This window comes from Poromitra crassiceps, assembly GCF_964638095.1.
Source record: "Poromitra crassiceps genome assembly, chromosome: 3".
Lineage (NCBI taxonomy): Eukaryota > Metazoa > Chordata > Actinopteri > Beryciformes > Melamphaidae > Poromitra > Poromitra crassiceps.
In genome coordinates, this window is record NC_139625.1 from 22,847,081 (window position 1) to 22,864,830 (window position 17,750).

A 17,750-nucleotide genomic window follows, 5' to 3' on the forward strand; every position below is an offset into this window, starting at 1 on the left:
GAGTAAGAGTAAGAGTTAAGCACTTTTTCCACTTTGTTCTGCTAAAAATCAATGTATCTAGGGAGCAAGTGGGCAATGTTCTGTTTCTGTCTTTTTTTTTTGTCCCGGAAGTGATGTCATAGGCATTGTGTCATCATCAGTGATGTCATAGGCATTGTGTCATCATCAGTGATGTCAGGCATTGTGGAGTCAGAATTGCATACTGGCATACTGGCGAGCGGGTGCTGGTTGAGTCTGTCCTCGCGTTGTTGTGAAGTTTTCCGGGGTGTTTCGTGTGTAGGATTTCCAATAACTTCGTTTAGTTTATTGCAGCCATGTCTCTGCCCGCAGTGCATGCAGCGCTGTCGGGCCTGAAAGCATGTCAGGCAGACATTGGGACGGGCATGGACATAGTGACAGATGTGGCTATGGACCTGGCGGAAACTCGGGAGGGAGTGGATCACTCTGCCATCAGTCAGATGGAGGCCATGATGCTGGAGTGTGCCAAACAGGACAGGGAGATCAACCACTTCATTGACACTGTGCAGCAGGTCACAGCAGAGGTCAGCAACAGCAAGCAGCCTCCAGAGGCCATGTTCGGCCTGGCAGCCATGGTGAAGGAGCGCTTTGAGGAGAAGATAGCCAGCCTCCCTGACGGCGAGCTGCAGAGACACCAGAAGGTGGTGGCCTTCAAGGAGAGCATCCAAAACTGTCTCAGCCAAGCCAACCCGGAGTCAGTGGAGAATGCAGAGGATGCGGACGAGGACGTTACTGTCACACAGAGCCAGATCAACTTCACCTGCCCACTCACACAGGTGGATATGGTGAATCCCATGAAGAATAAGAAGTGCAACCACCACTATGATGAAGCAGCCATCCTGGCCCTCATCAAAGCAAGACACACCCAGAAGAAGAAATGCGGCTGTCCCGTGGTCGGCTGTGGGAACACAGACGTGAGCCAGGCAGACCTGGTCCCCGACCAGATGCTAAGGAGAAAGATACAGAAGAGACAGAACAACAGGACCTAGCACTCCATCTCTCTGCGTATCAAGTCCCTTATACCCATGCACTTTCCTTGTTCAGTATTTGTATATGAAGAGAGGAAACTGTTTTTGTTTGTTGTTTTCAGCAGTAATGAGCTGATGTTTTCGAAAATCAGTAATGTTTACAGTCTTTTTGTATACTGTCTGCAACTATAAATAAAGAGAAGTTTGTGTTAAAAAAAAAAAAAAAAAGTCAGGCATTGTGACATCATCAGTGATGTCAGGCATCTGCCGATACCGATATTCCGATACCAGAGCTATTTTGTCTTGAATATACAGTCAATTGAAGAAAAAAAGGCAAGAAAAATACAACTTGAAAAAGCAGACAAAATGAAGAAAATATACAAGGCACACGCACACACACACACACACACACACACACACACACACACACACACACACACACACAAAATACATCTCACACACACCTCTGCTTGTAGCTGCCTCATACTAAGAGACATTTAGTATTTGGTAATCAATTATCTCATAACATAAGGTACCTTGTCCATAATATTCCACAATAACAAATAGGGATGGGGGAGAGTACTCGGGTACTCGAGTACTCGTTTGTAACGAGAGTACTCGAGTACCGTTTCCGCTGTCCGGGTACTCGCCCCACCCCCCTCCCCTATAAAAATGGCCGATCTAACGTTAACAGCGTCTGGCGAATCGCCAGCAACACAGACGTCCATGTATATTAACGCAATCTATATTCAGCAGATGTAAAATAAACAAGATTTGATTGCAGTTGTTTTCCGTTCATGGCCAATTTATATATAGATGTGCAAGCAAAGATGTTAACGTTAGATGTTTTTTACTCGGACGGACCACTTTGACTAACGGACCCCTGACAGTAACTTTGTTTACCATAGCCAAACGTTCCGTGTTTCACCACGGGCGGGGACCATCACTCGGATGTTGTTGGTGGTTTTTGCGGTTAACGTTAGCGAACATTATTACTGTTTGCAGTTATCATGTTTGCAGTTATCACTTTTTGGCAGAACACCAGAGTTTTTAATAAGTGGATTTACTTAACAGTGATCAAGAAGCAGTATGGAATGATTACCGACATGTATTGGGAATTACTTTTACTGAGGTAGGCTAACGGCTAACACCGGATCACCTTATCACAGTCAATCTGTAAAAACTAAAAAGTGCACCAGGCAGCGCTTTTTCCATGCAAAATTGGTAATGTGTGTGAAGTTGCTGTGAACAGCCCCATACAAAGCAGATCACCCCTGCTCTCATCACAGGCATTTGGCGAATGCTAATGGTAACTGCTTAACATAGCCAAACTTAGGATCTTTCATGTGTGTGTGTCGTTCCCCCGGGGGGGGGGGGGGGGGGAGTACTCGAGTACTCTTTCATAACAGAAGGAGAGTACTCGAGTATTTAAATCCCTTACAATGCCCATCCCTAATAACAAACAATTAGGTCATTACACATTTCAATTTTCAACTCAAAGGTATTAAATAATGTTTCAACAAACCAACAATGAAACACCCTTGCCACTTTACACACTTGGTCTGACCTCCCGGAAACCCCCTCCAGAAAATGTGGATTTCCGGTTTTGGAACGCTCATCATCTATGCGTTATTATGGAACCCACCGGCGGTTCCGGCAAAACCACGCCCTGTGCCCGGCCGCCTACGCAGCAGTCAAGCACCAGGATTGGCCAGGAGTCTTTTGTTCCGTTTTGCCTCTTGACAGCTCGAATCTCCCACACTACAAACACTGCGCCCAGCCTGGCGATTTCATTAACGGGGGCCCGAACAAAATTATTTTCGCTTGTGAAACAAATGTTCAGTGTCAATATAAATCATATAGGCAGCGCGAGGGCATCACGCATGGGACAAAAGCACATAAACGGCTCGACTTGCACTATATGAGATAAGAAAGGCCACATCTGGCCATGAAATAAAATATTAAATTATGATGCATACATAATAAGCTCAAAGTTATTGTAATTATTGCTGGTATGGCCAAATTGAGATAATTTTCTCTTTCTTCTTCACAAAGAAGCAATGCTCACCTCTATTCGGTCAAGGCAGCCATGCAGGTCTCCCTCCATGCACTGCGCATTCCACAACAAAACAACATCGCCAGCTCAGATTTTTTATTTGTTTTCTCCAGATAGTCCCGTATTCTGGTTTAACACGCTTTCTCTAACTTGGCCCAGTTGTCGTTGTGGCCGCTGGTAGATTTGTTCCATAACACACAGTCAGAATGTAGGCTATTCTGTTGCACACTGAATGTATTCTGTTACACACTGTTAATGAGTGAATTGTAGCAATATAAGTTCATATTCTCAGCTTGTAGTGTACGAATCGGGAGCTGTAACAGAGATCAAAGCGGCTGGATCAGGTGAGCTGGCGCTGCCCAATTACGCACAGGGGGGAGACCACGGCTTCAATGCGCAGATGAAATATCATCAAAGTTGCCAATTGATTTGTTCTGCCGCCACCCACGGCTCAACGGGCGTTTCTGCACTCCTCCAGTTTGCCCATGACATTATTCAGGTGTTTGTTGTTTTTCTTCCTTGGGAAGAACCGCGGTGGGTTCCATAATGACACATCACAGTCACACTCTTCTTCAGGGTTCCATAATGACACATCACAGTCACACGCTTCTTGAGGGTTCCATAATGACACATCACAGTCACACTCTTCTTCAGGGTTCCATAATGACACATCACAGTCACACTCTTCTTCAGGGTTCCATAATGACACATCACAGTCACACTCTTCTTCAGGGTTCCATAATGACACATCACAGTCACACGCTTCTTCAGGGTTCCATAATGACACATCACAGTCACACTCTTCTTCAGGGTTCCATAATGACACATCACAGTCACACTCTTCTTGAGGGTTCCATAATGACACATCACAGTCACACTCTTCAGGGTTCCATAATGACACATCACAGTCACACTCTTCTTCAGGGTTCCATAATGACACATCACAGTCACACTCTTCTTCAGGGTTCTATAATGACACATCACAGTCACACTCTTCTTCAGGGTTCCATAATGACACATCACAGTCACACTCTTCTTCAGGGTTCCATAATGACACATCACAGTTACACTCTTCTTCAGGGTTCCATAATGACACATCACAGTCACACTCTTCTTCAGGGTTCCATAATGACACATCACAGTCACACTCTTCTTCAGGCTGTCGTAAAAAATAACGCACAAACACCCCTTGGAGAAGTGTGGGAACGCTGTTCCCCCGCGTTACACCAGCCGCCCAAGGAAATGTCATCCTGGCGCAGCTCCCGGCCTAGCGGGGGCTGTTGAAGGCTAGGGGGATAGATTGATAGCTTGCTTGTTATGTCCAAGTCACGTTTTTCATCAATTGTAAAATTCGTTTAGACAATTAGTTGCTCGTTGATGATGACACAATTGTTTTACAACTACCAAATTTAGTAGCCAAACCAGAACTAGTCAGTGGACAGTAGTGATGCGCGGGTCAGGGTTTTTTAAGGCCCGCTCCAACCCAACCCGTCATTGGAGCCAGCCCGTTAAAATATCTGAAAATTCCGAACCCAGCCCAACCCAGCAGCCCGCAACGGCCAATTCAATGTAATATGTCTCCGGACTCAGGAGGAGCACAGCAGAGCTCTCCAAGGTTTGCCAAGTAGCTAATAACTCTGTCCCCCCCCCCCCCTCTCTCTCTCTCTCTCACACACACACACACACAGACACTCGCATGCATGCACGACAACAGTTGTACTGCTCTGGATGCGTTGCGCTGCTTCTTTCATGTCGTTGATTTCTTTCTGCTTCATTACAACTCCGCTATTATCGGTCTTTCTTCAATTAATCCAAGGTCTTCAAATGGAGGTAGCAGGTAGAGGTAGGCTACAGAAACGGTTCTTATTTTTCCCCATTTCTTTTAATTACCTCATGCGCTCTCAATTGGTCACATTTGCAGCAGGTGCAGACGGCTTGCATATACAGCTTTAGACTCGCTGTCTGATTCCTTTTAATTACCTCATGCGCTCTCAATTGGTCACATTTGCAGCAGGTGCAGACGGCTTGCATATACAGCTTTAGACTCGCTGTCTGATTCCTTTTAATTACCTCATGCGCTCTCAATTGGTCACATTTGCAGCAGGTGCAGACGGCTTGCATATACAGCTTTAGACTCGCTGTCTGATTCCTTTTAATTACCTCATGCGCTCTCAATTGGTCACGTAGCCTGCTCACGTTGTAGTAAAGTTGACAAATAGATCACAGTCGAGTCCACAACAGAAAATCTGCGGTGGAATTAGTTTTATGGACACTTCAAATAATAATTACAGCAAATAATCCTTCCAAAATGTTTGTTTTGAGAGCACATAGGCTACCTCATTGAAGCGTTTCTTTACTCCATGTAGGCTATAGAGAGGGCTTCAGAGTGGCCTTGTCTGTGTGATTGTGTGTAGGCCTACGTGTGTGAGAGAGAGTTCATGTCTTAATTAGAGATGCACCGATTGCCATTTTCTTGGCCGGTTCCGATTTCCGATTTTTGAATAGTCTTGACTTGCCGATACCGATTTTGGCCGATTCTGATTTTCTTTCTAAGAACAATAATTGACGGGTTATTTTTTGACGTTATTTTTATTTATTTTTACTTTGCTTTAATAGAAAATTAAGATTCATATCACATTTCTTATCATTTGCATGAGGTAGGACGATCTCACTCAAAAACATCTCAAAATAAAAGTGTTCCAGGTTACTGGACAGAGCTTTTCTTTTTTGTGTAAATACAATGAATATAAAACAACCAGTATATCCCACAGCTATCATGCATTTACTTTTCCAAAAGAAAAAAGGTGCAACAGAACAGGGGCTCCAGATGGAAAGTAGCCTATGGCTAAATCTGTTACAAAGCATATCTTCCCCTATGGTGTTTAATGTTTTTTTTTGTATATGTCCCTGCCAAATAAACTAATAAAATAAAATAAATAAACGTCAAAATCTTATCCATGGACAAGGAGTTTATAGCCTATATAGGTCTGGAGCGCAGAGACCTTCGAAGCCATGTCCACTCTACAGTTGTGGATTTGGCTGTTATTGAGTAGATGAGGAAATTAGTTTGAGTTGACTCAGTTTGAATATCGTAGTTTCACACAGAGTCCGTTTTTTTTAATCCGCCATTCGAAAAAAAAATCTTCTTGCACAGAAAACCTTGCACACTGGTCCGATGCGTTTTATTATTATGTTCGTCGTTCTATTCGCAATACTAAAACAAAATAGTCCTCTCCTGTATCCACGTTACAACGTGACTGACGGATAGCAGCAGCAGCTGATCTGCAGCAGGCAGCGGTGATGTGGACTGCAGCTCAGACTGGAGTGGACTCCAACCTACCCTGCCCATCCGCAGCTTATTTTCGACTTGCATGTGTGACAATTGACAAATTGCAAGCTTTGTATCGTCTTCACTGACGGTGAAAAATTTCCACACCGACGAAGACATGCTGTGGCATGTGTGTAGTGGCTGCTCTTCTTTTGGCTGCAACTCATCCGTCTCGGTCTCGCTGCTTTCGGGTGCGCGCACGTCACGTGAAAATCGGCTCACAGAATCGGCTATTTAGAGTGACCGGTGCAGATCACCGGTCGAGGCCGATCACGTGGAAATCGGCCATTTCCGGTCACGTGCCGATCGATCGGTGCATCCCTAGTCTTAATAAAGGGTTACTCTGCGTGTTTCACTGATCTAAATTATTTAATAATGTTGCTTTGTCATGTTCTGAGCCTGCCCCACCCGCACCTGCAATATTTTCATAATTTGCCAACCCAGACCGCCTGTGGGGCGCGCCAGCCCGTGGGACCCGGCGGATTCTGGGTGACCCGCGCATCACTAGTGGACAGTGTTGCTAGCGCGCTAGCTGCCCCTGTGATGTAAGCTAAACCAGAGATATGTATGCTATGTTGCTAGCGCGCTAGCTCCCTCTGCTGCGCTGTGGAGAGCGGTCTCGGTCGGGTTTGGCTAAAGTCTATAAATCCCCTCCCCCATCTGAAGAACAGATAGCCCGCCCGTGGTTGCAAAATGAATTTCAGGGCCAGCATTGAATAGTGTTTGTTTACTGTAAACTGTTTTCTCACCAATAGAGGCAGGACATGACTTTTGTTTTAAGTACCTCAATGTGCACCTTTAACTTTGACCCTCTGTCTCCCAGGAAACGCGCACCTTGGCAGAGATTGCCAAAGCTGAGTTGGATGGGACTGTTTTGAAGAACCGAGCAATCAAGATCCGCTTTGCTACGCATGGCTCTGCACTCACAGTGCGCAACCTGTCCCCTGTGGTAACAAATGAGCTGTTGGAAGAGGTATGGCGGACAACAGCTTAGAAGTCACATTCTGATAGTATTTCAGATCATAGATTCAACTGGAATGGGATTATTTGCTTTTGTTTCCTTTTTCAGTGTTGATTTTAACAATAGTTTTCCCCATAGTATTATTTCCTGAGAGCAAACTCAGTCATTTAATGTCTTCTAGATTTCAGAATCAACTCAATTTTTTAGGGATGCACGATATGGATTTTTAGAGCCGAAACGATAACCGATAAATATATTCTTCTTGGCCGATAACCGATACGATATAACCGATAATTATTATAATAAAAAAAAATATATATATATATATATATATATATATATATATTTTTAGTTTTTAACCTGTATTTTATGCACACCTGGGGTTAAAAAAGGGTTAGGGTAGATGTATGGATGTAGTGAGCATAGCTCTGACCTAACCAAATCTAACTGACATCACTGTGAAAACTTCTGATATAATATGATTGTTTTAACTCATTCACTGCCAACAACGTATGGACACGTTTTCAGAATCCAGCTGTTCCCTGCCAACAACGTGTTTACACGTTTTTGGCATCGATTTTTTTTTTTTGACGGTGGGTTGTGCATCTAAGCCTTTTACATCTCTTATATAATTATTGGAGCCACCGAACGTTTACAACCCATTCCACCGACCCACTAAGTGGCAACAGTGCTCTCCTTGCTAGAGGAAGGAAAGCATTTTTTTAACTTGTCAAGCCATTCTCAGCCCAGCCATTCTCCTTTTCGCGCTGATTGCTGGCGATGCGGGATTGCAAATTTACATAATAGATTCAGCCGATCTACTATGATCGGGTGATAGATTACAGGTGGACGAACACACTTTGAAACACGCAGCATAAATATGACCAGAATCGCAAAAGCTTCTCTCAACCAAAACTCCAAACGAGTGAGTCCATCCCGACTTCCTCAAACAGCGGCTGTGCAGACATGCAGGCACAGGAGAGCAGCAAAGCACTGACTGGTGACAAGCTTGTCCGCCCACGGAGGGCGGAGTTGAAGCAACTCGAGAGGGAGGGAGAGAGAGAGAGAGAGAGAGAGAGAGAGAGAGAGAGAGGGAGGGAGAGCGAGAGGGAGGGAGAGAGAGAGAGAGAGCGAGAGGGGGAGGGAGAGAGAGAGAGAGAGAGCCAAAAATGAATGGTTAAAGTGACAGTTCCATCCAATTTCACAAAAAGCCGTTTATCTCTGAATATTCTTTTTCACGCTAAAACCATGCTGTATTCAACTGCTAATGCTTACATAACTACTAACTCTACAAACTAACTCTTTTAGACAGAGAAAGTACACATTCTATTAGTACTTTTGAGATATTGTATGTTCACAAACTCCAAGCTGAAACGAATCCTCGGCTCTTATAAAATGAGCCATAATCCTCAAAAAACGGCTTGGCAGAAGCTATCTACAGCAAAAAAAAACGTCTGGCAGTCAATGTGTTAATAAAGTGTATCACTCAATTATAGTCAATACAAAAATAAAGGCTTTTATAGAACGGAAAGCCAAGCTGCTTAGTCTGCAGATAAAACACAATGACAAAAGGCATAGTAATTTAGACTCTTATTGTCATACTGATCTGTTAAAATTTTGCATGGGTTCCAGTTCTCAGTGAGTTGTAGCCTGGGCCCAATGAATGGGGGAGGAACAACACCATCTGTGTTTCACTTTTTACTGAAAAATGCTGCCACCAGATTAAAGAAAAGAACCCTATGTTGACTGACAGATGCTTTTTATGTAGCCTAATGTGCGCGACTGCGCCTTTGTTTTCATTATTGGCTGTTAGATGGCTCTGTCCAGCACTATGGTCCAGCAGCTAACGCTAACTAGCGCGGTTAGCTTAACGTTAGCGAGTGGCTGCGAGTTAACACATTAAGTGCCATAGACGACCTAACTCGTCTTACATAATCCAGCGCTTAAGTGCCAAGGACGGACTAACTCGTCTTACATAAAGATTTTTTTTTTTTGACAGTGGGACATCAATCAACCCCTTTTACATCTTCGAGATAACTATTTGGAGCAAGAGCATGTGTGTAATCTATTTTACCGACCACTAAGTGGCGACAGAGACCGAGAGAAGTCACAGCCACGGGACCCAAAAGCCACAAAAGCAGCAGCCTCCCGCGGAAATGGCTTGGCGATTTTACAGTCATTAGCCCGGACACACACACACAGAACGGACAGAGATCCCTTCCCCCCAGAGCCGCGCAGCAACGCGCGAACACACACACACACACACACACACACACACACACACACACACACACACACACACCGCGGAAGCAAGCCATTCAAGGAAATGGCGACGCGATTTTACAGTAATCCATTTCAGACTCGTCTTGCCCGACAGGCAGACAGGCAGGCAGGCAGCACAACGCGCTTCTGACACGCTCCTCCTTCCTCCTGGCTCTAGAGCCAGGAGGAAGGAGGAGAAGACACACGGAGGGAGGAGTTTGAATGAGAGGGGTGTTTCCTGTTGTTATGGAGGAAATTACTGTTCAAAACTATTGTTTAGAATGTCTGACGGTCTTACTGATGCCAAAAATGAATGGTTAAAGTGACTGTTTCACAAAAAGCCATTTATCTCTGAATAAATTTCCAGACGCTGAAACCATGCTGTACTCAACGGCTAATATCTACATAACTACTAACTCTGCAAACTAACTCTTTTAGACAGAGAAAGCACACATTCTATTAGTTATTTTTAGATGATTGATGTTCATGAATTCTTAACAGAAAAGAATCCTCGGCTGTTCTAAAATGAGCCAGAATCGTCAAAAACACCCCTGGCACAACTTACCTACAGGAATGAAAACATGGCTGGCATTCAATGTGTTAAATACACAATCCCTGGATGTTTCATTTCGGGTAAAGGGGTTTCCATTAGTTTCTATTACCGTAGTTTACGCAAGCTCTGTGTATTAAGTGCTTTTGCAGGGCTGTTTGATCACAAGCCACAGACTGTAAATCTGTCACAAGTCACAAGCATTTTGTCTGCCAAGCGGACGAGCCTGCAGGGTAGGCCGCACGACGAGCTAATGCTAACAAAACTCGCTAACAATAACAACAAACATATCCGCTGCATCATCGCCAGCTTTGGTTTAACGTAATGCCAGTTTAGAGGTTTCCCCTCCTCTCGGAACCTGTGTGGGACATGGATTGCAAATTACAGTAGCTTGATAATTCTGAAACTGAAAAACAGCAACACACTGGCAGCAGCCATGTTTGCGTCGCAGCTGTGATGTCACGAATGTGCGACAACAAAAGCTCCGCTTCCGAGGCAAAAAATAAAGCAGGATTATTTATTATCGGATAATTTATCGGAAAAAGGCCATTATCGGAATAATAAATAATAACGCAAATGGCCATATTGGCCGATAATTTATCGGTCCGATAATTATCGTGCATCCCTACCATTTTTACTTCTTATCTCTTTTGCCATGTACAATACCATTGTGTGAAGTGATCAGTGATGTTTAATCTACTTCACCACCTTCAATCTGCAGGCCTTTTCTCAGTTTGGGCCGGTGGAGCGTGCTGTGGTGGTGGTGGACGACCGTGGCCGGCCCGCAGGGAGGGGCTTTGTGGAGTTTTCAAACAAACCAGCTGCACGCAAAGCCCTGGACCGCTGTCGTGAGGGGGCTCTGCTGCTCACCACGTAAGAGCAAATAGAATTATTTGACAAGATGTTTGTGTGTGCGTGATTGTGTGAGTTGGCTTGTCCAAACTGATATGTGCTGAAAAGTTGTCGTTCGCTCAGTGTTCCAACCATCCACTGAGTTTTGCCAAGTAGATCCACCATGTTCCTGTTCCATTTTAAAGGTACTATGTGTAAGAATCAGAATTTCCACTGCACTATACTCTAGGGGTGTCACGATACACAGAAGTCACGGTTTGGTACGTACCTCGGTTTTGGGGTCACGGTTCGGTGCGGGTTCGGTACAACGGGGAAAAAAGCAACCAAAAAATCCCAAATGCATAAGGTTAGGTTTGTTTTCATTTATTTTTTTAACCTGTGCCATTGATTTTGAACAGACAATACTAGTGCTCCACCTAGTGTCATAAATCTGTACAGCATGTCCCTGTAGTGCAGTGATCCTCACTATTTCTTCGATGAGAGCCGCACTGGCAGGACAAAGTCAATAGGAGAGCCACTTTTACCGCAAAACACCAAAAGCCACCCCAACCAAGCACAACTGCCTACCATTTGTTTGTGTTTTATTGTTTTCCACACACCCACACACACACACCCACACACACATATATATATGTGTGTGTATATATATATATATATGTGTATGTATGTATATATATATATATATATATATATATACATACATACACATATATATATATATATACACACACATATATATATGTGTGTGTATATATATATATATATGTGTATGTATGTATATATATATATATATATATATATATATATTAGGGCTGCACGATATATCGTTTACACATCGTCATCGCAATGTGCGCATGCGCGATAGTCACATCGCAGGACGTGCGATGTCAAAAGCAAATTAACTCGTCATGTTGCTTGATAAATTCTCACTTTAGGGGTAGCCTACTGAGTGAAATGCAGTCTCTCTCAAAGGAGAGAGACGCCCCGCTACTGTACTCACTCATTTAGTGCTTAGCTTCAACACAACAGACATGCACAGAGAGCTCAATTGAATTGTTTTTGCTTATGTTGCGTTGCTGACAGTAGCCTGTCTGTAAACGATGTGATTGCGGAGGCGGACGTGTCCACAGGTTGCAGCGCACTAGCATACAGCAGGCTGGCTGCTGTAACTCAACATGTCCGTGGAGTGGAGATATTTACTCTTGAAACACCAAAAAGCAAGACCGCAACTTATGACACGAAGGCTAAAGTGATTACTGAGAAGTTGTCCGTGTTATCACTGCGGCTGTCTCTCCCCTTCAGTCTGATGTTGCATCACAGCAGTTACGTTACGGTAGAATTAATCATACATAGCGACTCATTTACACAAAACATGTCTGTGAAAATAAAAAGACAATAGACATAGCTGGGCAATTAAATGTATATTTATTACTTTTCACGAATGAATTGTTTGTCACCGGTCGGCTGCATGTGAATCCTCTGTACTGCCCTGCGTGCGCTCAAAAACCGGAACTCCCCAAATGCGGAGCGTACCACTTGGTAGTTTCTGGAGGGGGGTCAGACCAAGTGTGTGAAGTGGCAGTGGTGTTTCATTGTTGATTTATTGAAACGTTAGAAGAACGAAAGAAGTTGAAAGCAGTGATTATAATCAATTAAATCTAATGTTTTTCTGCAAATAGCATCATTGGGAGGTAGATTCTGGCACTCAATATTAGGGGTGGGCAATATATCAAATTTATATCAATATTGTGATATGAGACTATATGGTCTTAGATGTTGGATGGTAATATGGTGATACAGCATACATGTTGTCTTTCCCTGGTTTTAAAGGCTGCATTACACTAAGTGAAGTATAGGCTAGTGACATTTTAAAGTAGAATGTCATAACTCACTCACTTTTTCATGTATGTAAGTCATGGAAATCCATTGGTCAAAATGTGTATGCACCCTGATAGATGACGCTCTGAGGCCTACCAGTAGGCCACAGCCCAGTGGTTGAGAAACATTAAAATACCTAATTTCCCCTCCAAAATCAGATGGACTCCTCTACAAAATCATCCCAATCATTCTAGAAATATTATTTTCTTTCAAATAGAGCTATTCTGGTAATCTGGTGAAAATCTGTATTTTTTCATATCGCAATATATATCGCATGGGCGGGGAATATCGCAATGTCAGTTTTTTCCAATATCGTGCAGCCCTAATATATATAGGCTTTCAGGCCTGGAGGGATTTCGAAACGTACCCGACCGCAACGGTGGGGGCCGTCGCTGGCGACGCTAAAGTTTTAGCTAACCTGTTCGCATCTATGTTCGCAATGGCATCCCAAGTATCATCATACTATTATGGGATGCGATGCGAACAGTTGTATTATGGGATGTGCGTTTCCCAGGCAACGACACACGTTTTGGAACAGCGCTGCACGCTGGCACAATACTCCTAAAAGCAAAATGCTTATTGTTTTGAATGATTTGGCACCTTCTATTACTGTCAACACCAGTATTGTTGTATTGTAATAATATGCCATAAAGGTTTATTGAAATTTTGGGGAGAGCAGGGGGGGGTGGGGGGGGATCTTTTCTTTTGTTGCAATTTCTTAGAGCCGCCAACTAAAGCTTCGAGAGCCACCAGCGTCTCGCGAGCCGCGCAATGAGGAACTAGGCTGTAGTGTATTAAACCAGTAAACACTAACAGTGAGACTCTTGAATTAGGTTATATTTTTATGTAGGGCTGGCTCTACGACTGGATATGGGGATGCAGACAACTACTAGGTTAAATGTTTAAACATCCGCTACCCTCACAGCTCGGCACCAAAATACTAGTCGGTTATAATTAAATGATCATACTAAACAGCCACTGCAGCCCCCCCTCCTCTAATGCCCGGATGTAAAGTAAACAAACCAGACGTAGTCAAAGGAGCGCAAGGGAGATGGCATCTCATAAAACTAGCGCAGTTTGGCACTATTTTGATCCAATCAATGAAAATATGGTTGTATGTAGGCTGTGTCAGATAAAACTGGCATATAACGTTAACCACTCGACTGTCAGCACAGGCATGTGGACGCAAGGAAGGACAGCAGGACCTAATGCTATAGCATTGAACGCGTTAGCCACACAAGCTAAGGCGTTTAGCCCACACAAGATAACATGGCAATAAATGACTGTGCAAGACGCTTCCACTCAACTTTGTTGAGGGCAAAGGCTTTCCGAAAGTTAAATGGACTATATTTAGCCTGAATACACTGTGCTAGGGTGAGTTGTCGATGTTTTCTGATGTGCAATGTTCATAAACAGCGCAAGATTATTTGGATATTGATGATTATGATTAACTATATAACGGAGTGTGTATTGACGTATTCGTCGTATAGCTACACGCACCGAACCATACCGTGACGTCACAGAACGAATTCACGTACCGTGACACCCCTACTATACTCTTAACATCCTCACTAGGCCGTTTGCATGAACGGAGCAGTTGGTCCACTTCTCCGTCCTCTCTCCGTCCATACAGCCCCCCTGAAAACCACCTACATGACCATTCACCTGCCGTGCATGACAGCAAGCTGGGTGTTTAGTGTGCATAAGAATTTTAATTATTTTATTTTACAGCGGCAGCCAGAGAGCAGGAGGGAGAGAGAGTCCGCTATTAACCTTCGCACATATTAATTAAACGGCCCTCACAACTCACCAGGCCAGATACATCGATTTCCTTCGCTCTCATGTGGATAACTAATTGAAAGTTTATGAAACTGCATCAGTCCCACTAGAAATAGACAGAACAATAGAGACACTGCGGAGCGCGTCATCATTCAGAAACCACGCCCCAAACGGGGGGAAAACACAAACTCCCGTCCAATCCTGGCGTTCTCCTATGTCGCGTGCATGGTCGGTGTTGCACAAAAAGATCGTATATACGGAAGATGAACACTCCAACTTACTTCATTGACAGCAACATCCACATTTTTCTTCTCGCCAATTCTCAATGGCTTCCTTGTTTGGCTCAGTAGTACAAAAACACTTTAACTGGCGAGTTTTTTAACATTTGTTGTCTGTGCAGCCTAGGGCTGTTCGATTTTGCCTAAAAATTAAATTGACGATTTTCTCTCAAAACTCGATTTTCGATTTCGATTTCGATTTTTTTATACTATTATACTTCTCTAAACATTTGTTGCCTTGCAGAGCTCTTTTTTTCCTCTTTTTTTCATAAGTGACAAATTACGCTTTTACTCTGAAGGCAGAACAACCCAACTTCCTGTTTTAGCTTAGTTGCTATGCACAACTTCCTGGCTGTTGCTTGCTAACTGCAGTCACTTGACACTGGTGGAGTCCTAACGTTACTCGGTGGCCTCACGTGTGTGTGTTGTGGTAATCGTTATCTTGCACAGCCCGCCCCGCAGTGCAACACGCTGCTCAGTGCTCACACACTGCTTTTTGGAGGGGTTGAAATAAGTTCATTGCTGCTGTCTTTAGTAGCCAGCAGTAGTCACAGCCTCCCAGAGAGACTTTACAGCGGGGAGAAAAGACGAGTAGTGTCATGTACGCGTGCTGCTACAGCACGCATACATGACAGAGAGCCGCCCCACCGTAACGTAATTACCCTAGTTAAAAAAATTGATTTTACGATTTTCATTTTTTTAACATCGTCCTAACTAATTATGGTAAATGGTAAATGGTCTGCATTTATATAGCGCTTTTATCCAAAGCGCTTTACAATGAGTAGATAGTCTACATTCACCCATTCATACACCAATGGCGGCAGGCTGCCACGCAGGGTGCCTACACACCATCGGGAGCAATTTGGGGTTAAGTGTCTTGCCCAAGGACACAACGACAGCAGCTGGGAGGGAGCGGGGATCGAACCGCCAACCCTTGCGTCATTGGCCGACCCGCTCTACCTCCTGAGCTAAAGCCGTCCCTCAATCGTAATTAATTTGATTACGATTCAAAATCGATTTATTGAACAGCCCTAGCGCAGCCCACCACACAACAGCTTTTAGCTATGTTTAATTCAAGGAAAATGACGTTGGTGTGTGGAAATGAACGGAGCTTTTCCCCCGTGATGGGCGTGGCCTATTTCATGCAGTGTCTCTATCCTGGAATCTAGGCGATTTGACCATCAAAATAAAGCACACATTTATTACTGGGTAGATAAAAACCAGAACAGTCGACTCACTATGGGTTTAAAATTGACTTTTCGAGGGCAGCATTATTATTATTATCATTATTCTTTTTTTTTGTGTTCTGTGTATTTCGGAAGTTGCAACATGCATCAATAAGGCTATTTACTTTATTTAATATGCAATGTGGATAATGGGTGCAAACAAAGTGCGAATCCATACAATACGGCCTAATGTAGACATGGCCTATGATAGGTATTTTGAGAGATTGTGATGGTGCTTCTTTACGCAGAGTTCACTTCCTTTCCCTCTTAAGTGCAGTTTGTGCCGTGATGTCACCTGAAAACAACCTATACTATAGTTGCTTATAACGAGTGTTGTCTCCCCTTGTCCCAGCACCCCTCGTCCAGCCATTGTGGAGCCCACAGAGCAGCTTGATGAGGAGGAGGGACTGCCAGAGAAAGTGTTGCCGAAAAATGCACAGTACCATAAGTAAGTAAAGTGCCACTTCATAGACAGAGGCATCTTATGATATGTTGCGCACCAACTACCCCAAGTCAATTTCGTTTTATGTGCAAACTGCAAACATACTTTGGCCGAATAAAGTAATTCTGATTCTGATATTTACTTTATGTAGAAGAGACCATCTGGCTTGAGAGACTAACAGGAAGTGTAAATACAATCAGAAGTTCTGATTGTGTTTACACTTCCTGTGACTCATAAACCTAGTCTGACTCATGATGCGAGTCAAAACTAGTGGCCCATTTCCACCGCTGGTATTAGCGTGGCCCCGCCCAGCTCGTCTCGCTTTTTTGTCTCATTCCACAGATCAAAAACCTGGACAGTCGGGGTTGAGTCGTGCTAGTTTTGGTCTCTGCTTTGTTGAGGTTCCAGCCGGTACCATACGGTGACGTCAAAACACTGCAGACGACTGATTGGTCAGGCAGAATCGTGTTTACTGTATCTACTGTCAATGATGGATACCAGTTTAGTGGGGCTTACCTTCTCTTCTGTTATTTCCATCAGTCTTTTGTGTTGCTGCCTTTGGCTCTGGTGAAAAAAAATCGATCTCCTTGCTCAGCTTTAACATGATGGTGGTTTTCAATTGTTTTGAGAGAGGAAAAAGTCCGCTCCTCTGGAAGCCCTTGTAGTTGTGTGCTACGTCGGCTCCGCTAGGCCGGAGGCGGGGGTTTAGCGAAGCCGCGGTCTTGCCTGGTGAGTGGCCACCGGGGTAGTGACTTCCCTTCTCCCCGTAGCGTAACCCTCGTTCCCCGCACAACGCATGCTTGTGAGTAACAACAAAGTGATATCCATTTTCCTGGCTGATTGTCACATTTGCCCATGTACACTGTAGGTCATTTAGAGGCACCAGTATTTCATAACCAGTTTTAAAGTTCCGTGTATGGATTTAATTTTAACGTTATACGTTATAGCCTACTTGGGCTATGGGCGGAGGGCAGATATGCCGTCGCTATGACGACCAGGTGTGGGCGGAGGCGAGTAAACTTGCTATGTAAGCAAAGTCTATATCAAGTAGAGACGAGTAAGACCAGTTAGAGTAGAGAGTAGAGCATTCATGTTAGTACTACTTCTGGAGCTCTCTAGTATCAAACATATCGCTGTTTCACAGATCACGTC

The 17,750-nt window shown here is 43.9% G+C and overlaps 1 protein-coding gene and 1 pseudogene across 4 annotated transcripts in view; both read left to right on the forward strand.

The window, feature by feature from the left end:
* Positions 1-17,750, forward strand: part of pspc1 (paraspeckle component 1) — a 58,299-nt gene that overhangs the window by 619 nt on the left and 39,930 nt on the right. For all 3 annotated transcript variants that reach the window (XR_014552506.1, XM_083632394.1, XM_083632393.1), the window contains exons 2-4: positions 7,194-7,343; positions 10,865-11,016; positions 16,509-16,604. Coding sequence is in view for 2 of the 3 variants with exons in the window: in XM_083632394.1 (XP_083488520.1) it covers positions 7,194-7,343; positions 10,865-11,016; positions 16,509-16,604 (398 nt within the window). In the remaining variant the exon portion in view is untranslated. The remainder of the gene's footprint in view (positions 1-7,193; positions 7,344-10,864; positions 11,017-16,508; positions 16,605-17,750) is intronic.
* On the forward strand, positions 315-1,007 carry LOC310772566 (E3 SUMO-protein ligase NSE2 pseudogene; annotated as a pseudogene). The gene has a single exon. The product of its transcript is annotated as an E3 SUMO-protein ligase NSE2 pseudogene (transcript).